The sequence below is a fragment of the Anser anser genome (genome assembly GCF_964211835.1).
Source record: "Anser anser genome assembly, chromosome: 2".
Taxonomy (NCBI): Eukaryota; Metazoa; Chordata; class Aves; order Anseriformes; family Anatidae; genus Anser; species Anser anser.
In genome coordinates, this window is record NC_139721.1 from 143,044,095 (window position 1) to 143,062,592 (window position 18,498).

The window sequence follows — 18,498 nt, forward strand, 5'->3', positions numbered from 1 at the left end:
TAAGCTGGAGTTCTGGAAAGTTATGGGCATTCAGGCTTTAATCAGTTGTGTTACTGTGAGCAGAGAGATTCTGGTACAAGAGATTCAGATACCACCTCAGCCTGGGTGGAGAGAGGCCCTGGAAAGATGCAGAGCTGTGAAAGAGGATCACCGTGAAGCTGAAGTAGCAAAGGAATTATTATGGCTTTGGAGATAAATTTAACTCATTTCAGTAGAAAAAGTTTCCCAAAGACAGAGAGTGAGCACACAGATAGCAAGAAGTGCTCCTGCTTCCAATTTGCTGTTGTCATCACCAATAGTAATAGAAAACAAGGAGAAGACAGTGCGTGAAATCAGGAAACAGAAGTCTAAAACTTTGGTATGGGATGGTATGAATTGCTTCTCTGATGCAAAAACACAAGGCTAAATTACAGCAGAGCATGAAAAGATTGACGTTATTTGGTGTTCCAATGGGTGAGAGAGAGATGGCACATAAATGTCAGATATGTCAAAACAGGCTTTTGTCTCTCAGTGATTAGGTTTGCAAGGGATAACTAACAAACTTTTTGGCAACAGCCAGGAACTATTTAGCCTATATTTTAGCATTTTATTGGGACCCATGATTGTGCCAAAAGCAATGGGTAGGGGATATAAAGGACACAGGCAAGAAGACAGCCTGCTTTCTAGGGGCAACTCTAACAGAGGCACAGGTAGAATACAAACTGGACATCTGGGAACATGCGGTTAGCTCTGGCACTGTGAACGTGACTGGTGGGGGAAGTCTTCTGCAAGAAAAATCAGAACTGGGCTTGTAATGCAGCCACACAAGGGGATTGCCAGCAAAACTAATTTCCTGGAAGAAAAAGTAATAGTTCTGAAAATATATCAGTTAGTGAGCTGGAGTTGAGCTTTCAGTTGCGCTGGATTTTCAGAAAGGCCTTCGGGGGGAGGGGAAGGCAACAAGGGGAGATGCTTCTCAGCCCCTTGCAACAACCCAAAAGGATCAAAGCAAGGTGCTGTGCTACCTCTGGCAGCCATGGGGACAACTGCAGCTGCTTCAAAAGAGGAAAAACTGAAGTTATATCAGAATGTAATGAGCCTTTAGGCCTCAATGAACTCTACTAGAGAATAGGATGATGGTACTCAAGAAGCATTATATGACTTCAGACCTCAGTTTAAAAAAAAAAAAGTCCATAACAGGATTGTAATCTCAACACAGTAAACCAAGGGTCAACTTCAGCATGAGAAACATTCTGTTCTTAATTTATAATATTTTAACTTCCCCTGCATGTACTGGAGTTACTGGTAGTACATAATGTGTCATTATTGTATAGGGCTCCACGCATATTACTTTACCTACAGTTTTGTAAAGAGTTTTTTTTTTTCATTTGCACTAATTCATAAAATTCAGGAATTGGCAATAGACTGTTCCCAACATTAACGCAAATAAGAAAGGTTCCACTTAATTTTCTTTAATTACTGGACTGTAAAAGATGGTCATATACATTGAAATATTAGCTAAATGAGTATTAACCTTTTTTTTTCATGAGAATCTCCAGTCATTCAGCTGGACACTGACTCATGCATTTGCTTTTGAGATAGATGTTCCCAATGAACCCCATTAGCTCCCCAAAGCTTCACAGTAACAGCTGGAAATCAGTGAAGGCAACACTCAAAGAAAAATGGGCTTGAACGGGAGCACTTATTCCCTCCTGAACCAGAATGCCTCATACTAATTGAGAACAACTTCACTGGGCTGACAGAGCCTCTAGTTCCAACATGATAAAAATGATGTTTACAGTCCCCAGGGGTACTGAATAGAAGTCTGCCTTCATGCATAGGAAACGTATTAGCAATTGCATCAGTTGTAAAAAACAGCTGCTTAACCACCCCCCCACACACAGACCCAAAATACTGGACAGAGGATGTCAATTTGGAAAGAGCAATGGCAGCCATACAGTCAAATGGAAAATATTCACAAACGACCAGCACTGGACTGAGTGGCATATGAACAGGCAATGCTATGGTAACAGAAATCAGAAATCAGATTTAATTGAAAGTGAGGTACGAAAGAACTAGGGCAATAACCCCTATTTTTCAAAAGCATACATTCCAAAGAAAATTGAAATGTACACAAAGCAAATACCCTTAAGAAATAATGTGCTACAGTAATTTATTTCTAAATCAGGATCGGGACAGTTATTAATATTTGTTTCATTTCTGCTGCAAAGAACACATACCTCAAAGAAGAAAATCCTGATAAGTAAAGGAAGATATAAAATTGACACAAACCAATTGTAAGTCACATGTTTCTTTCTGATCTGCTCTTTCAAGTAAAATATCAAACAGGAAATACATTTTCCCAACCTTTCCTTTCCGAGGTGAAGAATATGTCTTTTCCCTTAGATGGACATCTCCGTATTGCTGTTGTAGCTCATTACCAAGGTAGAAACAACAGCCAGCTATTCAACCATTTACATAAAGAACATGAATCAGCCTGGAAAACACAATGAACCTTAGATATCTATTCAGAAAAGAAAGAGTTTGCAGATGAATAACTTACTGCTGTCATCCTGAATATTACAGAAAGGAAATGGTCTATTTATTTGTAAAGCAACATCATTGATAAATGTTCAATTTAACCTTGGGATTATATTTGGTAACTTTTTTTCCCTAAAAGTATTATTCCAGTGTAAAGCTACATATTTTTTTTTTTCCTTACAGAGCTAGTATTTACCATTTAATAGCCAACTGGCACAACAAACTATTTACTTCACTTCTTTGGTTCTGTATTTCTGAGAGACATGTAATTATATCAGCATACAAGTGGAAACAAATTCTCATATAAAACAAATATCCATTAATATGAGGAAATTCCTATCTTATATTTTGATTTTGGTCACTTAACTATGATTTCAAGTGAAGGTTTCTGCAGACAATTTATTTACAGACCGAATTTCTGCATTGTTTAATACAGTATCATGGAGAGATATCCAAGATACTTAAGTACTGCCATTTAATTGTCTTTGAAGTACAAACCACTCAGCTGAATAAATCCACTTAGATGAAGTCCCATGCTATAACAGCATCTATACTGCTGCCAGTTCCCAAGCATCTAGAAATGTGACTGCACCAAGCAGAGGAAGCTCCTGCTGGGACTTAACACCATCAGCTAGTTTCAGCAAAGTAGTGCTTTCCTTTGCTTTCAGTAAAACTCCAAGTTGTAATTCCCATAATCAGTGATGCACACAAAGTTTTGAAGCAGAGGAAAATTAATGAAAAATTAAAACCACATTGTTTTTAAATAAACATGGCCTTCCATCAACATTTGTTAGAAACAAATCTGCCTGTTACTGAAACTCTTCATTCTAGCCAAAAAAAACTTCTCCATTTTAACTGCATCAAATCTGAGATTTACAGATAATAACTCATTGGACAAATCTCTTTTTCATTATATCTGAAGATATACCTAATCTCTCATATTATCTTAGCCTACATCTTCCTCTTTATGTGGCTAGTCACATTTAAAATCAACACAGTTTTGGCAATGTTGGTCTCTGTAACATTGCTGTAGTAGATCTTAAATGCAGTAGATCTTAAATTGCTTAAAGCTTACAAGAGCAGACGAAAATTCGATGAGAGTCATAATCAGAAAACTAAACAACTTGGTTTCTCAGAAGAGTAATAAAATACAAATGTTAATCTTTAGAATTGTTCACTATTGCCAAAACAAAAGTCATAGTCCTCTAATCGTTGTACTTGTGATCTAGAGGATCTTTGTTCATCAAGGAGATATAAAGCTCAAATAGCTCCAGAGAGCTCAGTAACAAAATTAATGAAGAGTTTATGTATGTTGGGGACTACTTAACTAGTAAAACACAATTTTCTTTAAAATAGACAGAAGTAACGAATCAGAAACACTTAAATGCTCCAAGAACTGATGCCTATGTCAAATAACGTGCCATTAAACAGTCTAAAGAAAAATTAAATAGAGAAGCCTATTAAGAATATTTATAAATATCCATTCCTCAACTCACTAGAAGCAGGGGGGAACCTTCCCTGCAAAAGAGGGAGAGACCAGATTGCGTATTTCTGCACATCCTGTGCTTCTATTTAAAATAAATACCTTCAATACCTGTGGTCACCAGGAAGTGTTTTCCCATCCTTTTTAAGCAGGAGGAAGGAGCAGAGGTAGAACATAAAATGAAAAAGTTTTGGTTGGCCCCCTCACCGTGCTTTGAGGAACAAGAATGTTCTACAGTGTGCTATAAGGTAAGATGACAAGCGTAACTCTCCACTACTTGCTGGTTCAGGAGAGCAGATGGGCTTTTCATTAGACTTCTGATGTGCCCTCTGTCTGTTCTATTGTTTTTTCTTGCACTTGACTACAGTCCCTTGGCAAAGCCAAATTTTGATTGATTATTGTGTCATTTAGAGCTCATATATTCCCTTCTATGTAATAAGAGATTCCTGGATTCCACCCTACTTCAGAAGGTTTCAGCCAAGAGATTCACTTGACACTTATTCATAGTTAATGGACAGACATTTTTAGGGGCACTAACCTATTTTAGACATCCTGATCCATCCATCCAGGTCATATTAACATGCCAGAAAAAGACAGCATTTACAAAAACAGAGGGAATTTTAAAATTTTCATCTACTAACTTAACCCATCATCAATAAATGCATATTTGTAACTATAACTCATTCAGAGCTGAACTGCAGACAGACGACACAGCCAGATGTTCTGCACAGCACAACTCTCCATGTGCTGAAAGCTCCTCTAAAGTCTGACTCCACCTGAACTGAGGCTTTGCCTTAGACACAGTATTTTACCACTGGTCCTCCCTTTTTGCCTGCTCTCCACATCCCCTCCACTTCTCCAGTCAGCAACTGCTGTCCCTGGTGCCGCACCCTGCTGACAGCCTGCCAGGGTGACAGCATCATTTTTGGTTGGTATCACTCATTTCAAAATATTCCAATTCCTGGGCACTCAATCCACGTATTATTGAGAGTATCCCAAACTCTTGCATTATGGTAGCACGTAACCGTATTTAAGAGCCTGGCAGCCTGGAATGCAAAGCAGAACTAATGCAAAGTAGAAAAAAATGTTAAAAGAGATAGATGGCCTTAAGGACTGCTAGATGGGATGAGGTACTGGAAAAGGAGGGAATTTAACTGATGAAGTGAGTTAAATTTGAAAGGATGGGAAAGGATGAGCAGTTTCTGTTGCAGTAGGTGCTGTCATCTTGGAGACGACAGCAGCAGGATCAGGAGACTCTGCTGCTTATTTTATTCCATCAGGAGTGACCACAGGCTCAGGCTGGTAGCAAAGGCTGCAGTGTTCACAAGGCGCAGTATTAATGTGCTCATCCCAACAGTGTAAGGGCATACAACACCAAAACATAGCAGAAAGCCACAACTCTAGTCAAATTCACCATTACTTGATTTTTTGATTCCCTTCTTATACAGGAATCAAAACAATTTACTTCAATCGACACGAGCCACGTATCCCACTTCAAGTTTATCTCAAACTGTGCTGTGCCATGTGCTCGACCTACCTCTGCAATGGCTGTTCACATTCCTGCCTTATCACACAGGCACTGGAGCATCCCATGCTCAATAAACTTATCTCTATTACTCCCTTCTTGGCAGGACTGAGCAACTTCTATCGTTCTCCTGACCTTGCTATCACATTTAAGTTTATGTAAACAAATCATTTACTGAGAACTATATTACACTATTCAAAAGTCATTGCAAAAATGAGCGCAGTTTTTGATACTTAAATGCTAGCTTCATCCACAGTTTAATCTTTTCTTTTCAACCTTTAGAAAAATTTACCTAGACTTCCTTAAAAAAAAAAAAAAACAAGATAGGGATGCTTAATTTCATCCAGCAAAATTACTTTCATTCAAGTGGAAGTTGACTATTTTGAATTCACAAGAGATTTACCATGGGTATACTAAATACAGATATATTTGTACATAAAGGTTTAAATATAAAATTAAACTGAACTGTAAGGTTATATAAATACAAAATATGTACATTTTAGTCCCTGATATCAAATTAGTATTTTTAATTTGGGTTTCTGATTTGGGCATTCGGTGCCTAAGAAACAGAAGAGGAAGCAGGCAACACTATTTTTTTTTTTCTTAATTAAAACAGCTTATGTGTTTTGCCCTTCAAAATTTACAGTTTACTAAGCTACTGGAAAAAATAAAACTGTGCTCCAGGCAGATTCTTTTTTTTTTTTTTTTTTCCAAAAAAGAGTTTCCACCAAATATCTTCAAAGCTCTAACATTTTGTGCATTTAGTATTTTCTTCCAGTCACTTTGGTTTGGACAAGGTTAAACATTAAACTAATCCTAGTCTTTTTCCTTTCTCTTTTCTTTCATGACCCTTTCACTTGAAAGCCAATCAACATAATCTTCTGCAAGCATAGCACTACCTGACAAACTATCACCCTGAACAGACCTCAATCCATCCTGCAAGGCAGCAGTTACAAGAAATCATTGAACTCTGAATGGTCCCTGCATCATCTGAGAATAAATCAGAAGGACAATATATTTCTTGGATCTAAAACAGCCCCATCAATAAGTAACCTAAGCATCAGGAAAATGACCAACTAAAATGCTGACGAACACTCATGGCCTTTTATTGGGGTCAAGGGGTAGGACTGCCCAGGAACCCTTTTGCCTTTCTTCTTCCAAATACTCTTTAAGGCCTAATACCATGCAATTTCTGATCCGTGCGTTGTTTCAGCCTTGTACAGCCACGCATGCCGAGGCTGGTTTCTCCCTTCTCCTTCTCATAGCCACACAGCGCTGTGCTGAGTGTTCCCTGCACTGTTATCAGGCAGCTCGAACTACACAGTCAGAAATAATCAAGAACTGAAAAACAAGGTCAAAGAGAGACAAGCAGACAGACAAATATCCACAAAGCTTCAAAGTGCAAAAAGCATCTCTTAATGGAGCAAGCAAAGCCTTTCTGCGGCTACACAAAACCCAGAAGCCAACCTGCTACATTTTGATGGGGAATGTGGAAGAAGAGAGAAATTTTGTTTGTTCATTTTATGAATTTCCACACTAAGGCAAAAGTTTTCTTTTTGCCTTTTCATTTGCTTAAGGCTTTTATTTTTTAACATTTCCAATTAAAAGAGTGTGACACACTCACTGGGCTTGGATTTCTCCTATTAAGCAGCTTTTCTGGTGGCTTTGTTAAGGACATCTACAGAACAAATGTTGACTAAAAACAGAATTAATAATGGATTTAAAGGGTGCCAATGCACACAATGGGAACAGTTGTTTTGCACAAGGTAACCATACACATCTGCACAGACTTTTCTTTCTTATACTTGGGGGGAGGAAAAAGGGTGTTGGGTAAAAAAAACAGCAACCCTCAAGTATTATTTAGAAATCTTTAACAATCTAAAATTCTTTAGCAGAGACAAGTAACTGCTAAACAAAATGCATACTTATTAAGGCTCTTCAGAAACAGACATACATCACAGTTAATCACATGGGAGACGTCTGTGGGTAAATCAATATTTTCCTTTTTTTCTAATATAGATCTAAAGAGTGCATGCACTCTATGGGGAAAAAAAAGAAATAACTGCATCAAATAAAAAGATATAATCATGCTCACAGAACTTCTGTTCTATAATTCTACATATCCCACCACAATAGAAAATATGCAATGTTTGTTGCATGCCAGAAAAATATATATATATATTCAACTATGGGACAAACACAGATTTGAGGCCATTTCCAGAGGTATGTTAAAGTAGAATTTGACCTCTCAATCTACTGATAAACTCATATACATGAACTCTATCAGTTTGATTTCTCACATGAAAGAGAACCATGAGCATCTGCAAATCAACACAGCAATGAGTATGTTTAACAATGCCCCGAACTAGCAAGACTGGCAGGTTGAGCTTGTAGCATCATCAGGAAAAAAAAAAGTCTGAAGAGTAAAAGAGGCTCTTTCTTGGGGAGGAAAACTTCACAAGGGGTTAAGGACCAACTTCAAAACATTTTCAAAGAACCAATACAATTAAGAGAAATATAGTCATTAATCATATTCTTTGAACACATTAATGTAAGGACATGAAAATAGGGACAAGAAAAAATGAAGGGCAAAATTAACCTTGCCTCTAGAAATTTTCAGTCCAGATTCTCTGAAGTTTGAGAAGAAATTACTAGGGATGAACAAAAAAATTGGTTTCATTATAACAAGATGGATGACTAGCTTCGTTCTTTGGTAAGAAACAGGTCAGTACTTCTGAAAAGATGAGAGTCTAAAATGAGGAGCTAAATGGAAGCCATTAATTGTCACAATGTGAAAATGCCAAATGGGTTAATCCAGTGCTTTGATGTACGAAGAATTCATTGTTATCATCCCACACTGGAAAAGAAAACGTTGAGCTTTTACTTTGGATGAAAGGATATTAACCAAAATACTCATATGCCACTTACAAATTATTAAATATGTCAGCTACTACAGTGTGCTGTGGAAAAAAAAAAGACATAATTTATCCCCTCCATTACACAAATGCAAGCCTAAGGCAAAGACCAAGAACATGCTGGAGTGTGACAGTGGCAACATTGAGAAAATAAAACAAATTCTCCTAATTTAGTGCATTGACTAAAAAAACCTTCCTGAAAATTCCTTTCTCCATCCTGGGGTGAATAAGTAAAGGCAGACAGTCCTTCTTTTTAATGCTGACATTACCAATACCCACCACTGGATCACACCAGTCACCCATCTAGTCAAGTTTCCTCTTGCTAATCAAAATAAGCATGAAGTGTTTCAAGAAAAAATGGCAGTGTCAGCAAAAGGAAGTGAGACTACATGGACCCCTTCTGATTAAACATGGCAGCACCTGAAAGACACAGATCTGAAGCCCAGAAGGGAAAGAAAAAGTGATGTGGCCTCATTTTCTGCCTTCAACAGACTTTCTCGCTACAGTGACTGCTAAATAAGACAGGGCAAGGGACCAACTCAGTACCAGTACCTTGGTTTCCCACAGGGCTGAGTTTGTTCCCTAGCTCTGCTGTACTGCCATTCCCAAGGCGAGACCAGCATACTCTTCAGTCGAGGGGCCGCTTCTGAGAGGCAACATGGACAGGTCTGCACCAGTCTTGCTCTCTTCAACCTGCAGAGCCCTTCCACACAGCAAAGAGGATGCTGACCCCCCAAGCATCCCGTGTGCCATGATGTTTCACAGATGCTCAGCTTCATTTCATTGCAGCTTTTCAGTACTTAAAGTGGGCTTATAAAAGAGATGAAGAGTGACTTTTTGCTCAATTAGATAATGACAGGACAAAGGAGAATGGTTTTAAACTAAAAGAAGGGACATTTAGATTAGAGGTTAGGAGGAAATTCTTCACTCTGAGGGTGGTGATGCACTAGCAGGTTGCCCACAGAACCTGTGGATGCCCCATCCCTGGTAGTGTTCAAGACCAGGCTGGATGGGGCTTTGGGCAACCTGGTGTAGTAGGAGGTGTCCCTGCCCATGGCAGGGGGGTTGGGACTGGATGGGCTTTAAGGTCCCTTCCAATCCAAACCATTCTACGGTTCATGCTTCAAGTACCACTGCTGAGCTAGTATATAGCCCTGGCACAAAACGTGAACTGGAAAAATATATATACCCATTATATAGAGAGGAGCATTCCACAGGCCCAGTACCAAGTGCTATGCATTTTGAACAGAACCAGACCACTCTAAGGGAAAGAAGCCACACACAATATGGAAAAAAACAGTACACACTGCTGTCTTTGGGACAAGGAATTTCTTCCTGTCCCTCTTTTAGGTATCAGTACAGATATGTCCTCAGCATCTGATTTGCAGTCCATGGATGCCTCACTTAGGAAGATTGTTCTGTTCTTAATCTTAAATTCTCTGTAACTATAAGCATGTTTCCTTCATTTCGGTTTAAATTTCATGCAATAATGCAACAAAAACATGAATAACAAGAATCACAGCATCCCATTTCCTGCAACAGAATTGAACAGAGAAACCATTAGCAAAAGATCTAGTTCCAAAAATGAAAAGCAAAAAAGAAGTTCAAGAGAATCAGTAGGGAAACTTGTCAACATGTGAGAAAAAGAACATACATGTCAGTATGGTCAAAGCTCAGTGAATTTACCCATTCCCTCCCCACTCAGAAAACAAAAAAAAAAAAAGGATTTTTTTTTTTAAGATTAGAATGTAAGAGATTAAGTGATTTTTTTTTTAATCATAGCAATTCTGATAACATTTTAATAGTTAAATTGATATTTTTATTCATTGTCCCCCTAAAAAGTCACAAAAATTTCACTACTAGTGCTGATTCGGTTAAAAATTCTACAACTAAACTTACAAATAAGAACTAGGAATTCTGTGGCTCCCTTTTGTCCCCTTTCTAATACTTCTATTGTATAACTAGAGGTCAGCTGATTTACTTTCGATTTTATTGATCCTAAGATTTTCTATTAAGGATGTCCTACTTGCTCTACATTGATTCAATGTCATGAGAAAGTCTATAAAAATGCTTTTGCTCAATAAGTACTCTATTTAACAATCATGACCACTCTTGCCCTCATCCTAGCACAAAAATTATCTGTATTTCACTTAAATGTATTATCCCTTCACTTTTTACAGTTATACATTATGTACAGTACATCGGAAAGAGACAACGTGTAAGTTGGGTTTTTTTACATCAACATATGCTAGAAAAATATATCTCATCATATTCATATTTTTTGCATCCTAATTCTGAGTCTTGGCACAGGGAAAAGTGATTTTTCTCCTATTACCAAGTATTTTACAGACTTCCTAATTTTGTGGGCAGCAGGAACTGTTTGCACTGCTTGCTTCTGAGTCTGTGCAGATTCTATTGTTCTTCCTTAAATAGTTTGAGTTCTGATTTCCTCCTACCAAATTCAGGTTTTCAAATCATTATGGATATTAGCAACAGGTCAAGCACTAGTAAAAAAATGCTGGCTTTCATATCATCAAATCAATAGCAAAAAGCTCAGGTTAGGTAGGTGGACATTTTCCATATATGCTCACATGTGCATCTGTCTAGTTTCGTCTGAATGTTTTGCAAGCATTCACATTCATATTTGCTTCCCAATGTGTTTTTCCCATGATTATCTTTGCAGACTTTTTGCAGAGAAATAAAGAAATGTTACAAAACAAATGGTCTAAAGCAATTGTTCTGCGCATGCACTGAAGCCTGTAGTTGTGCCATTAGATATAACGCAGATATACAAAAGAAGATAAGTTCAGAAAAAAGAAAGAGAATTTACTGCTTTTATTCACATAGCTTATCCTACTGATCTTCAAGGCATTATCTGACCCAAAAAGAAAATAGATGAAAGAATAGTCAACCCTCAACATTGTAAGAAAAATATTTTTGTAAACACAAGTAAAAACAAGAAAAAAAATACTACTATCTTTACCCCTTTATATAAGCAGCTTCTTTTACACTGACTAGAAAATTGTAATTGGATGATACCAGGAAAAATATATGTATATATATTGTACCAAGACCAGAAATCAACAGATTTAAGTCTTAAGACAACTTAATCTCATGAGACCCCACCTGGAGTACTGTGTTCAGCTCTGGGGCCCCCAGCACAAGAAGGACATCGACCTGCTAGAATGAGTCCAGAGGAAGCCACAAAGATGATCAGAGGGCTGGAGCACCTCTCCTATGAACACTGGCTAAGGGACTTGGGATTGTTCAGCCTGGAGAAGGCTCTGGGGAGACCTTATAGCAGCCTTCCAGTACCTAAAGGGGGCCTACAGGAAAGCTGGGGAGGGACTCTTGCTCAGGGGGTGTAGGGATAGGACAGGAGGAATGTCTTTGAACTAAAAGAGGGTAGGTTTAGGTTAGATATGAGGAAGATATTCTTCGCTGTGAGAGTGGTGAGGCACTGGCACAGGCTGCCCAGAGAAGCTGTGGATGCCCCATCCCTGGAGGTGTTCAAGGCCAGGCTGGATGGGTCTTTGAGCAACCTGGTCTGGTGGAAGGTGTCCCTGCCCATGGCAGGGGGGTTGGAATTAAATGATCTTTAAGGTCCCTTCCAACCCAAAGCATTCTATGATTCCATGATCATACAAAGTTTAAGCAGGCCTTTCTATTTCTTTTCTACTTCAAAAAGAAGTCCATGATTCTATCTTATATCTCAGCAGAAGATTTGTAATTCCACCTGTGAAATCAAAAGAATTTCAATACAAGACCAGTGTGCCAGTAACACAAAAACAAGTTAATGTATTCTGCACAGAAAATCCCTCTCTGTTTCCCAATCTGTTTATCAGCTATTATAGTACTTCATACCGCTTGGTGTCTTTGCTTCTGGTGTCTCCTGACCACAGCATTACAACCTTTTTTTCTTCACTTGCTGGTCCAGCCCCTGTGACAGTGAGGAGCAACGGACAGGGGAGAAGAGGAAGCACTACTGTCACATCCTGAATCTTATAGCTTGTCTAGTAACTGCAAGTGGGCAAAAAAAAAATAACAGAAACAGGGTAGATATGCAGTAGCGCTTGCCTGTCTCTTCTGTAATAGAAGCCAGTCCAATACAGACAGGATGTAGCCAAAATCCCTCACACGTTCAGCAAAATAACAATCAGAAAAGGTGACAACCATTTTTCCAGAAGACAAAATTCCATTCTGCCTGCTGCACTCTTGTCGAGCTTTGTATTATTCACATCAAGAATAATCTTTATGTCTTTGACTCATGCAGATAACACAAGTCACTTAAATAGTCTTCAGAGGAGAAGATGAACAAACCGCAAGTTAAGAAAATCACATTTGGTGGGTGAGCATGATTTACAAAATGCTGCTGTGCTGGGGCTCACAAGGGAGTGTGGCAGAACCTCCTGCAGGCACTCTGGGATTATCGTAGTGCACAAACCCCATCAACTAGTCCAGGACTTGCCACTCACACCCAACAGTGAGAGAAGAGAACTGAGAAGACTGTACTCCTTTTATTCTCTCATCCCTCTCTTCATACACATAGGGCAGATTGGGTTCAGACCCTTGGACAAGTGAAGAGAGAAGCAGATAAATAATCTGTACTTGATGGCTTTCTGGAAAAATCCCATCTCTGTCTAGCTCCAAGAGCTGTTTTCTCCACAACTTCTCCAATTAGCTAACTCAGAGTACCCCAGGAAATCCATTAAATGTCTGCTTTAGTAATCTATATAGCATTTTGTTCCCCTATAGCATTCCCTGTAGCAGTTCATTCCAAAGACTTCATAAAAGCACATAAATTGAAAAAGCATTTAAAATATCATGGAAAAGAGTTAATAAAAAGAATCTACTTGGAAGTTTGCTAGCACATATTTTTGGAATGGAGAGGCAAAGAGAGAAGGGCAAGAAAGGAGAAGACAGAAATGAAGAAACAAGGAAGAACAGGACAGAGAGGAATCTCAGAGAATAGCTGAGATTAGACAAGACTGCTGGGAACCATCCAGTCGCTCCCCCTGCTCAAAGCAGTAAACTACAGGTTGCTCAGGAACGTGACCAATCCCAAGATTCATCATGAAAAAAGTATGAGTATTTTCCCTCAGATGGAAAAAATATGCTTGGAGCTTCCAAGGACTGTAGTCTCAGGCGGTGTCAGCAGAGATTAAGACAGAAAGGCAGTAGGATGATACCTGTGATTTTCTGTCACATTTCTCAAGACTTAGAAAGTAGGTTTTCTCAGAAAGCACTAGAGTATGAGAATCCACCTTAAACATTAGCCGTCCCTTTGATCCAACACTTCAAACCCTCCCTGCCAAGAACCACTGCAGAACATCTCTGTTTCTGCAAGTTGAACTGGAATTGCTGCTTTTGATCTACACAGCATTGCCACAGACAAGAACTAAAGACTGGGGAGCAATTTACGCTGTTATAAAGTTAGAGAGATAGTAGCTAAGGCGAGCCAAAGAAGGTACATGAAGGCAATTCTTAAGTAAACATAGCGGAGAGGAAATGGCTGATTGGAAACTTCTGTACTTGAGCTCATCCAGGAGAGGCAAGTGCACAGGGAAAGGATCCATTGTATGCTGTGGAATAAGAGTGCACACTAACTAACCCCCTACAAATTAAAGGTAGGGATTTTTCTTCAGAAAGGCATAAATGTTGGTTGAGACACTGTATCCCTGTATATGCTCTTTATTTAGAAGATCTTAAAACTAATTTTTCTTCAGAGAAAAGGCACACTGAATGGGGTAGTTTTTCAGGATGGTAAAGCACTTCCAGCCTCTCCTAAAATGCATTTGTTTCTCCTTCAAAATACAGAGTTGAATGAAATCCCATGGAAGCAACAAGCTAGAGGAGGAAAAACACTCTGAAATTATACTGTATGGAAGGAAAACATTCCCTGTAAAGCTTTTAAATGTAGCCTTTTGACTTCTTAACAACATAATTTTTCAAGTGCTCTAAAGAGCAATCCATTTTCTATTGACTCCTCCAGAAAACAATGCTTTGGTTTTGTTTGTTTTGCTCTTGTCATGTTATGTCAGCATGACAGGTTGGCAACTGATGCTGACCTTAATGGATTCTTGATAGAGGACCCAGGACCACAACTCAAAATGCTGTCAATTGCTGCTTAAATGAAAATCAAAACAACAAATTTACAAAAACATGCATCTTTTAGGTTATACAAGATTTAATGGTGTTTTCTTTACCAATTTCTCCTGCTTAGCTATTTAGGATAAACAATACTTCTAAAGCTATGGATTTTTAAAAGATGTTTGGAGTCCAGGGTTGTGCCTCTTCAAAATTAAAAGCCTTAAAAATGTTTACTTAGAAACTAGAAAGCAACTATTACTGTAGGAAAGCATTTCTTTTTACTAAGAAGTTAACGTAATTTTTACATTACCTAACACAGAATTTGTTCAGTCCCAAATTGTCACTGCATTGGCAGGAGATTCAAGCAGCTCTGATGAATATTGGAAAGTAGTAATAATGTGATTCTATCCAGCCAACTTTGGTTTCATAGGAAACGCTTTTCTTGAACCACGTACACACTTTTTCCTACTGCATAGCACTGTAATAGAAGGAGACCTGAATGATGGCAAATTATATCTCAAACATCTGTTTCAGCTGGGAGTCTTGCAACTTTCTCTGTAAAGCTTAAGGTAGGACAATGGACAAAACAGCCAATAGGGCTGATTCAAGATGGCAATTTCTCTGTCCTTATACTCCTCAAAGTATTTTAAAAAATCAATCAGAAGTTACAATTTTGTGGCAAGACTTAAACTAGATTATAGAAAGTCCTAGTATCTTAATTTCAGCATTAAAACAACATGAAACAACACCAAGGATGCAAATGATGGTCAGAAATGTCATGGACTTTCTTCCAAGTAGACTGTAGTAGTTCCATTGTAATTTAGAACTATATTTGCTAATCTTTCACTACCTACTAAAGAGGCACCTTTCAGAAATTAAGGGTTTCTCCCCATCTCCAAGTTTTGAGTAGACCCTTATTGAACATTTTATGCCAGTGCAATGGGAACAGTTTCAGCAAGTTTATACATAAGCAAATTCCAAGTTTCTCATTGATGAAGGTACTTTTTATCCAGACCTAGAACGCTAAGTCTTCTGTTTATCAACAGAGAACAACACCAATACAAGTTTCCTTCCACAAAGCACCATGTCACCATGTTTCAAATAGGGTAGGAAAAGCAGTTTCTCCTGTGGGCTCCAGAAGCAGACAACTCTCCTTGTCTTATGCAACATTTAGCCAAGATAAAATAGATACAAGTGAGTTTGGAAAGTGTGAGATACGTAGATGTACTAAGCCCATCATGTACTGGGATACGATACAGCCCTTACTACATTAGTCTTAATTCAAACTGGTACCTACGAGTTGAACTCTGTAATTCCCTGAAAATTCTCAACAGCCCCTAGTCCTTCAGAAGGATTGCCACAATAACTACAGATAAAGTAGACTGCTTTAAGAAAATGTATGCTTCCTAAATGAGATTCTGATCTGTCTGGACTTCATACAGGAGCATTGTCTTCTCTCTAAGCATCCAAATAGGATTCCCCTATTCATACTTTTCTAACCAAATCCAAACAAGCTCTCCAGTTAAAGCATAAATACCTACAGAAAACAGTCCTATTAATACCTGTCTTTTGCCAGTATATTAATGTACACTATATAGAGAGTCTTCCCTGAGGACCTTTTAGATTAAGACTTGTGGTTCACCTGGGTACAAAACTGTGAACCTTCACATAAGGTGTGAAATCTTTGTCTCAACTTTGTTCACCATGGGCTCCAGAGGCAGCTGAAACAGCTGGGAGGAAGTCAGCCAGCTTTTCTTCCTCTCCACATATCACTGGAGATCTATTCTCAAATTAGAGCATAGCTCCTGTAGCTGAATGTACCCTATCAGGCAAACTCACATATGGTCTAAATGATATTTTGGAGATAAGCATGGAGGTAGCCAAGGGCAAGGCATACATCCAATTACTTTAAGTTTTTGCCTGAGATTTGTATATATCCATGTGCGTATGTATGCACACGTGTGCTCAGATACACAAGACAATCCACTGAAACAATGACAGAAAGAGCAGTAAAATTTTACTATTCTCCTGAATCCAATCATTTTTCTTCAAATCACTAGGAAAAGAATAGACTTAAACAGACTTTTACAATATAGCTTACACATTCCTGTTAACACAATGTAAACTACGGTACACAGAACCACTGAACTACAAAACAGTGAAGTAAACTCCACTCTACAACCCACAGAAATCCAAAAAACTCTCCTTCTTCTTGATGGTAGAATTTCAGCAAGAAAGAATTTCACTTAGTCTTAAGATCAACAACAACAATGGCAAAAGGTAAAGATTTTTTTAAAATTTATACTGTGCTAAATATCTATGCTGACACTTCTCTTTACCAGTCCTTTGACTTCACCCATTAACCTACAAAGAAGTTCCCAAACAAGAAAGCTCTTAATGCCTCTTGTCTGTTTTATGCTCCAGGCTTTATTGCATTAATAGACAGTGACAATTATCAATTTATAATGAGAGATTGCAACTAAATCCAGAATAAAGCCACAATAGAAACAAACTAACTTTCACTAAATAAAATGGAATCAAATATTACCAATTGTCTCACATAGTCAGGCCAATTTCCAATGTCAAAAGTCAAACAATAGAAAAGTGATATTTTAGGGGGATAAGATCAAATACTAAGGAATTAATATCAATTAAAAATGTATATTATGGACTACTGAGTTACAATAGTGAACAAACACGATGTTTGGGTAATGAGTCTTCATCACTTTTTTTTTTCCTCCACTTTTTACCTTTTAATTTCAATATCTTATTAATTTAGGTAAGTTTCGATTGATAAAATTCTTATCACATCTGGCTTACAGAATGCTCCATATCTGAGTTCACCAGGACATAACAGATCCATAAATGGATCACTCTGTCAGGCTTCTAGATGTTTGCTAATGACAACTTAATTGTTTGCTAATCACACAGCTTTGAAGTTTGTTGCAAGCTAACAGTGACAGTTTGTCTGAGGCAAATGAACTCTCTGGCTTCAGCTATTACATTTCAAACATTAAAAAGTACTTAAAGAGATACTTCAAATACTGTTGAAAATGAGGCATTTCAGTGACATCAATGGAGTTACAATTGCATGATAACTAGCCTGAGTGAGATTGGACATAAAACCCTAAGCTTTATAGTGTTATTTTTACCTACAAATATTACTTCCTATTAGAGTGCTACTACATATCAGTATGAAGAAATTAATACCACTTCCAAAAACTAAAGAGAAGTGGGGCTGATAATCTAATACTAATGAAACACGAGAATTACTTGATTTACCTGACTCTGCAATTCACTCTGTTGCTTCAGGCGAAGATTTTCTGGTGTATCAGCCACCGTAGTGAAGGACTGCTTTGGGTAATGTCTAAAACAAGAAGCACAAAGCCAAAGGGTAAATATTTACACATGATAGAAAGTCAAATGTATCCCAACACTCTTTCCTATACTGTACAGAACTATTTCAGAGTTTACTGGGTTTGTGACAGAAGTATTTAGTCTAAAAATATTGTGTCAGTCATGCCTTGCAAACACAACAGGAATGAGTTCCTGTAATAAGTCTAAATACCACCCATCATCCTGGCCACTGTCTGCTGAGACCAACAGAACAAAATTTGTTTTCAATAGAGTGAACAAAAGTATGTTTAACTGCACTTTCTTGGTATAGTCATGTGATGAATGAAGACTGAAGTAGAATGCCTTAAAATATAAGTGGTGTATATAAATTCAAAAGTTACATAAATGAGTATAAATGGAGTAGCATGGTGTCTTAAATCCATTAGTGCAGAAACCTGAGGGATCAAGACAGGTTATACTGACATTCCAGGTACAGAAAGTCAAACACTTTAATGTGTTGATACACATGTGTGTACACAAATGTGTTGATACACTGCTGTATATAAAAGAAAAATCATATCTACTACCAAAGGTTGTAATGGCTCAGAACTGCAAACTAATAGTCATCT

At 38.0% G+C, this 18,498-nt stretch overlaps 1 protein-coding gene across 8 annotated transcripts in view; it reads right to left on the reverse strand.

The window, feature by feature from the left end:
* NEBL (nebulette) overlaps positions 1 to 18,498 on the reverse strand; it is a 262,410-nt gene that overhangs the window by 166,883 nt on the left and 77,029 nt on the right. For all 8 annotated transcript variants that reach the window (XR_014579451.1, XR_014579453.1, XR_014579454.1 and 5 more), the window contains exon 3: positions 17,816 to 17,900. Coding sequence is in view for 2 of the 8 variants with exons in the window: in XM_083823607.1 (XP_083679733.1) it covers positions 17,816 to 17,900 (85 nt within the window). In the remaining 6 variants the exon portion in view is untranslated. The remainder of the gene's footprint in view (positions 1 to 17,815; positions 17,901 to 18,498) is intronic.